This window comes from Syzygium oleosum, unplaced genomic scaffold, assembly GCF_021117445.2.
Source record: "Syzygium oleosum isolate NSW1041296 unplaced genomic scaffold, Sole_v2.1 Sole_v2.14, whole genome shotgun sequence".
Classification (NCBI taxonomy): domain Eukaryota; kingdom Viridiplantae; phylum Streptophyta; class Magnoliopsida; order Myrtales; family Myrtaceae; genus Syzygium; species Syzygium oleosum.
The window spans coordinates 5,355,690-5,363,067 of NW_026607498.1; the positions used below are offsets into that span (position 1 = coordinate 5,355,690).

The following is a 7,378-nucleotide window of genomic DNA, read 5'->3' on the forward strand; positions in this document are numbered from 1 at the left end:
CGCGGAGAGGCGATCCGCACGCTTCGTCATTGAATCGCGTTACGACAACGATTCGCCACCGCATCGCCGTGGAAACGGAATACGATCGGAGGAGGGTCTTTGTTTTCCTACAGCTTGCGCACATTTTCTTTCACGACTATCGTCGTCGCTCGCCGAGAACTAGGGACGACAGAGTCCCGATTTCAGTTCTCATCTTATCAAGCGAGGGCGATTCCCGACGGTAAAGCATAGAATAAAATAGTTTTTAAGGGCTCTTCAGCACATTCTAGTATCGACACGGTCTAATCGGTTTACCAGTTCCTGACGCCGTCTGCTGAAACCGACGGTTGAGATGTACAGGGAAAAGAAAAGCCCAACCTTAGGACCAGACCCCAACATGCCTATGCTCTTGGATTGTGAGAACTTAGCCTTATTCAATGGTTCAATCCATTCTTTCGGGTTCTCGTTTATCCCTCTCGAACCGAGATTGAGCATATCAGTAATCGCTTGAGAACTCTCCGGGAAGTTTCCTGGAACGCGTCTCTTTTAGTCCTTGCAAGCAACCCAGATGCAAGACTTTGCCTTCTGAGTTTACGTTCCCACTACAGACTTAAATCTAATCCAGCAAATGCACAGCTGGCTCTGTTGAGTAATCTCAGGAATCCGACGACTCGTCGTCACTCGAGCTCAACCACTGCTCGTTACTGCTGCTATCCGAGCTACGAACATCCTCAACACCATCAAGTAATGTGCCATTTGGATTTTCATCCCAATCCATAGGGAACTGTACATCCTCCAGAGGCTTATAGTCCTGCCCTCTCCATACGACAATCTGTTCCTTATCAAATGTCACAAGGATGCAAGGAACTAGGTCCTACATGAACAAAAAAATTGAACGTTATTGACAACGTATTATACTGTCCGCATGCATGTCATTGCTATCATCCATTTGTCCCGATGATAGCAGCAATAAAAAGACAAGGTTGTGGGAACGGAACTCCTCAAAACTGGTACCGAGGAGACTTCCTCATGTCAAATAGGAACATATCCCATTAAATATTACCCTTCTATTTGCATAGCTGAATATATTGTACAAACGTTAGACCACTTTCCCACAACGCAGACACTAAAAAGTATCTGAAGGAAAGAAATGTCAAACAAGTATTCGATGCACTTTCCATCTGACAAAGCATAAGTGCTATAAGCCAAGCAAAAAATGAAACACAAGTGCCATACTGCAATAATCAGAAACTACAGCATAGAAGGGCATCATTCATATGCAATTTCTTGCTAAATGCAGTAAAATAGGCAGTAACCATATCATTTAGCATAAGCTTCGACATATTTCTATACAAATAACATATTTAAACAGACAACACATATAGAGTCTTAAATAAAACGACAGAAAAATGTTAAGGAACTGGAACTGGAACTGATAAGGGAGACTGAAGGGATAACAAAATCTTACCCTAAGTTTGCAGCCTATTTTCTTATAATCACTTTTCTCAAGTCCCCGGCAGTCTATCCGAATGAGTTCATTGGTGAGAAATGCATCCCTGACCATTGGTACCAGACTGCCATAGTACCCGTTTTTGGCTGCATTTGCAAAATGACTCAGAAACAGCATTTACAATGGTCAAACAAACCAAGAAAATATGAGAATAAAGATGTACCAAGTTTTGTTAGAGCAGGCACAGCTAGTCCTTTTTTCCTCATTTCCTTGGTTTCTTCGATGCTTAGGCCCTCAATCGTGGTTTTGATCAACCTGGGATATATAGGTTCATGGGGTTTCCACAACATTAATGGTATTGCAGGCCTTCTCTTGGAACTATAGTTTCTACCTCTGTACAAAACAAGCTGACCACCGTGTCTATGAATTATCTTTCCAAAGGTTTTATCCTGCAAAATGCACATTCAACTTGCATTAGAAGTTTTGGCCAAGAAAATAAAGACTCAGAGTTCGAAGATCCTATATGTAACAAGGGAATATTAGCAACTATATATAAAATAATAAACATTGAAGCAATAAACATCGACGGGCCACTTCTTAAGTAATGAATGGTTTGTGCCAAATTTCACCATAAACATGGGTAAAGAAGTTCATACACAAAGAACAAGAAATCACCCAGATGATCTACAGGAAACAGAAAAAAACCAGTGCACAACAAATCGCTGTGAGAAAGAAAGATCCGGTTTGACCAAAAAAATAGACTAAAACACAAAATACCTCCAGCTGGAAGCAAACATTTTTCATATCAACCGTCGGCACACCCATACATTTAATCCTGACTGCCTCAGCACGCCTCCAGTGATTATGGATATCATTCAACATGTTGTGAGTTAAGCCATCTCTCCCTACATAAGGATACAAGGACGCCCATATTACGAAAGCAGCGGTATGCATGAAAAAGTTTTTCAGTTGAGGTGCAATGAAGTAAGGTAGTTTTAACATCCGAAAAGAAAAATAAAGAGCATTTATTCTGACTGGCTTGACTTGAATAGTGACTAAGGCCCAACTTACAGGATATAAAATAAGGAAACATGCTTGAAAATCATCTTTTTTTTTTTTTTTTTTTGATGACCCAGAGAACCCCCGCACGGCCGACAGCCGGGAGGTAAACCCTGGGGGCGACACGTGCTAGCCACCACACACGTGCACCGGTTAAGTCACCCTGCGGCACCCGGGATTCGAACACTCAACCTTTTGCGAGAGGAAGAGTGCGTGCTCCAGCAGCGCCACCCAGGCGGGTGGTCTTGAAAATCATCTTTTATTCCAAGTATATGACAATAGCAATCTGTTCAAAGTGTATAGCAGAAGCCCGGAACCTATACTGGAGGAATTGCCAAGAGTGAGCCCAAAATCCAAGCCAATCAATACATCCAATTAGACTCACCTTCACTCGGTACATATCTCGTTGAGGACACTCGTGACATTGGGTGTAAGTACATCATTGAAGTTGGAGTGCTGAAAATCTCTCGAGATGCCATGACAGTGATGAAGGGCAAGAAAGTTAATTCTCTCTATCATCTACTGAGAGAGAGTATTAAACTCTAACTTGACTCAGTTAATGCATATGGGTTAGGGACACATGAGTGAGGCACATATGACGATGTTAAGTGAGAGCGGTTGTTAAAGAGTCAAAAGACAAAAAGCTAGACTTGTGTAAGCACTGCATCTTTAGGGTTAAGTCAACAAATCAGTTGTGAATAGCCAGGACATCGAGGAATATCCAGAAAGGCATTTAGAGAATCGGTGTGATCCTAGCTCCGTTCGTTCCATATGAAAAAAGGAAGTAATGGCATATGTCACACCCATCAAACTACCAACATCGTCATGTTGGTTTGGGTTTTATGTTTGTTTTCTCATAACAGAAGCAGTGCACGTATCCTAGTTAAACACAAATTAGTCACAAACAATTAATTTGACAGAAGGAAAAATATTCTTTTGAACCAAAATTTAAAAGAGGTACCCCGAGAAGATAACATGAAACGGCTCATAAAGCTATGACTGGCACAAATCTATGTTCAATCCAAGTCTCCCCTTTTTTTGAGAATAACATGCTCGTTAAATTAAACTTGTAAAATGAAGGTTGATGCTGAATTATTTTTTTCTAACAACGACTCTCCATCAGATATAAAATTCAAAATTTCCAATTTCTCTTAATAAAAGACACTAGAACTGAGGATGGTGATATTCAATGGAATCACCCTTATTGGTTCAGCTCTACCAATATTTGTCTTCCACACTACTTCTCTAACAGCAGAAGTTGCTGCATCTTACGTATCAACAAGGTGACACAAAACTTATTTTATCAATCTTGTTATTGGCTTAGAGACTTAACACTCTTCACCTTGAACTAAGGCCATAAGTCCATCATCTAAAGCCAACATACGTAATCTTAGCTGCTGGACCCAGTGTGAAGACACTTCAGTAAAATGTATATCCTTAATGATTAGTATTTTGTCATTTTCACATACAACAAGAAAATGTCTTGTCTTCCGACCCCGGAGACCCCACAAATCTCCGTGACTCAAAGATCTTTGACCGTTCCTAATTTCACTAATGAGATATTTCTGTTCATCAGCTATATAGCCCCTGCCCTAATTTCTCAGGTCTGCATGCAATGAAGATATACATGGGAAATAATTCATGAACTATCCTTCTTATCTGCATCCTTCAAAAATGGTTTTTCCATCAATCAACTCTCAATCAAATTTCTGTATCATGCTCAAACTTTAGCCCTTTAATTTAATCCCAGAAAGGGAAGCCAGATGGGTAGTTCCCAATTTTCCAGGAAAAAATCCGAAGCAGCACATTCAAATATCCAGTTTCCTCGTGAAGAAATCAGCTAATTATTTTCCAAAATTCCGGTCCGACGGAGGAAAAAGACTGAATATATCTAACATCCAGGATTTGGTCCACATATTCTTAACGTTGAGTCTGAATACAACATTGAATATAAATTCTCAAATCTTATATGTGGGTCTAAACTCTTTCACTGGAGGAAACAGAAATTCATCAGTGGGAGAAACAGAGTGCAAACTGCAAGTAGGAAGTACAAATTCCAGGGGATATCAACTGTAAACTTGCCCGCTCAAGATTATTACTAGCAATACTCACATGCATGCAGTCAAGTAGCCCCAAATCCAAAAGCAAACCATACTGACACAATCATTGTATCGCGAAAGATACCACAAATCAATCAGCACATCAACAAACAATACAACCACATACACATGTAGGAAAAACGAACAACATACCTATATTAATATGCCTGTTGGTCCTGTGCCTCTGACACCTCTCGACCAGAATCTTCCTCTCCGCCCCGGTGAGCGGCTCCCCCTGAATACTCTCCCTCATCGCCTTCCTCTTCTCCTCCAACTTCGGGTCCTCCGCTCCCTCCTCCGCCGACCTCGCCTTCCGGTCCACCGCCGGGGCGCAAACCCCGGTCCACTCCCGGCTGACCCGGCCGGGCCCGAACGGCGAGTACTTGGGCTCCCTCAGCCCGATCGGCCTCACGCTGGGGCTGCTCTCCGTGTAGCTGAACCTGAAATCGAACGGCAGGTCCGACCTCACGGCTTTGATCTTGGTCCGGTCGAGCGACGAGGGCGGCCGGTACGGCGGTTTGGTCTTCTTCTTCGCCGGAGGTCTGGGGCCGGGGCCGGGGCTCTGGGGACGGAGAGAGGGCGGGGGTTCGAAGGCGTACAGAGAGCGGAGCCTCGAGGCGGCGGCGGAGGCGGCGGCAGCGGCGGAGGTGGAGAGCAGGTGGCGCGTGGAGGAGAGAGAGAGGGGAGGAGGCTTTTGGCGGGAGAGCTTGGCGAGGATCATTGCTAGGGTTTTAGGAGGTTTAATGGTTGAAGAAGAAGAAGAAGAAGAAGAAGCAGAAGAAGAGATGGAGGCGAAGGGTTGAGTTTTGCGGTCGGCAATTGAGAATTTGAGAATGAAATTGGGCCAATTTGGAAAAAACTGAAGAGTCGAGTCCTTCTTTGCAAAAAGATTGAACGGAGGTAGAAAGTGGCAGAAAAATTATATTTGCGGGACACGATGTGAATAGGGACAAAGATTATAATTATAGTGACCATAGATTATACAAGATGTTATGATTAAATTTGCATCAAATTATTTATTAAATTTACGCTAATGTTAAGACACGCTGCATTGCGCACGGAAGTCGGATGATTACGTAATTCGGGTAATTATCTTTTAAAAATGAAGAAAGCGGGAATATTTAGGGACGTGTTTATTTGTAATTGTAGTGTTAAATTAAGGTAAACCAAAAGGGAGATTTAGTAATATAGATATAGACTAGATTTCGAATGCGTGCTATGTGCATACATGGTTTGATGGACCGTATGCATATAATGGTATTAAAGTAATTTAGAGGGTGGACACCAAAATTTGAAAGTTGGTTCTATATATATAATAGATAGATAAATGAATCGAATGGGTGTTTTTCATTTTAGGTAAACTTGCGATACCTAACTAACTTTATTAAAAGTCTTTACGCGCATCACAAAGGGTTTTTTGCTAATTAAAAGTGAAAGGACATGATTCTTGAATAATGACCTTGATCAATGCAAAGATAAACTTTTCATATCATTTTGAAAAAATGACACAATTGGTCCTTGAACTTTGGCTTAATGTGCAATGTGGTCCCTGAATTGTAGTTTAATGTGCAATGTGATCCATGAACTTTTGATAAATGTTTAATGTGGTCCATTGACTTTTAGTTAAGGGTATTTAATTTAGACCGAACTATACGAAAATGTTCAATGCCCCCCGAAAAATAAGTCGAGGAACCTGGTTCCATTTTTGGGAACTCGTTAGAACCCATCTAGTTTTCGTTTCCAAATGAAAACCCACCCTGACCGATTTTATATGGAGATCCACTTGCAATTTCATATGGCCATAAATTCAAAGCATTATATCGGGAAGGATGGGGGAGGTCATTATTATCAAACGATGATAGTCTAACTCAAGGGCTTGTAAGCATTATAAGGATTTTTTCTTTCTTTTTTTTTCTTAAAATTTTTGTTCTGTAACAAAGAAACTATATATCCAACTGGAACCTATGTTGTTTTATCACATCCATTAAATTATTGGGACTAAGATAATCTGCTTTTGTATGAATACTTAAGATTATTTACACAATCAAACTTATAACATTTTATTTGAGTTATAAGTTTTCCTATTTGCTACCTGAAAAAAATGAAACAAAAAAAAAAAAAAACAGGTTCTCGGGTAGACCCTAGGACCGGACCGAAAAAACAAGGTAAGTTCCAAAACAAGATCCAGGCAAAAAATCATACAAAAAAATTTAAAAAATTTAAATATACACATGGAAATGCCACATAGACTTATTTTTTTTTAAAAAATCCAACTCAGATTAAAATTTTAATTATAAAACGTGTCTAAAACCGACCCATCCTAAAATCGATCACCCCTACTTTTAGTACATGTTCAATTTAATCTCTCAAGTATATGAAAATGTTCAATGTTGCCTCCGAAAACTTTAAACATCTTCATATAGTCTAGGGACTAGGTTGAACATGTACCAAAAGTCCAGAGATTACATTACCACATTGAACATTGAGTTAAAGTTACTATTTATATCATTATCTGTATAATTTTTGGAAGAGAGTTTTGGAGGCCTATTTGACGCCCGATGGAATCCTACTTCCGCCTTCTCATAACCACCAATTTGGAAACATGTATCCTTTTTTTACAAGGACATGCCACATATTTCTTTCTAATAACGTAACTAATCGATTACGATAAATTGGATCGGGTTTTGCAGTTTTTTCTTTTATAGCACCTCGACGTGACATGAGCGGGAAAGGGATTCAAAAATCAATTTTCTCTTCGTAAGGACTAAAATAATTTATTTTGGCCTTTTGA

General features: G+C 40.4%; 1 protein-coding gene across 1 annotated transcript; it reads right to left on the reverse strand.

The window, feature by feature from the left end:
* Nucleotides 1-211: 211 nt before the first annotated feature.
* Nucleotides 212-5,388, reverse strand: LOC115691802 (CRS2-associated factor 1, mitochondrial). Its single transcript, XM_030618540.2, has 5 exons — nt 4,741-5,388; nt 2,207-2,334; nt 1,653-1,878; nt 1,448-1,575; nt 212-853 (listed from the first exon to the last, which is right to left on the reverse strand). The coding sequence occupies exons 1-5, from the start codon at nt 5,306-5,308 to the stop codon at nt 635-637; spliced, it is 1,269 nt and encodes a 422-aa protein (XP_030474400.2). The 5' UTR covers nt 5,309-5,388; the 3' UTR covers nt 212-634.
* Between the last annotated feature and the right edge of the window lie 1,990 nt (nt 5,389-7,378).

Excerpts from the sequence above, each read along its gene's own strand:
- LOC115691802 (XM_030618540.2), bottom strand. The coding sequence starts at position 5,308 with ATGATCCTCGCCAAGCTCTCCCGCCAAAAGCCTCCTCCCCTCTCTCTC. Across the intron at positions 1,879-2,206 it reads ATGTTTGCTTCCAGCTGGAG|GATAAAACCTTTGGAAAGAT; the intron begins GTATTTTGTGTT and ends TGCATTTTGCAG. Across the intron at positions 1,576-1,652 it reads GCCTGCTCTAACAAAACTTG|CCAAAAACGGGTACTATGGC; the intron begins GTACATCTTTAT and ends TTGCAAATGCAG.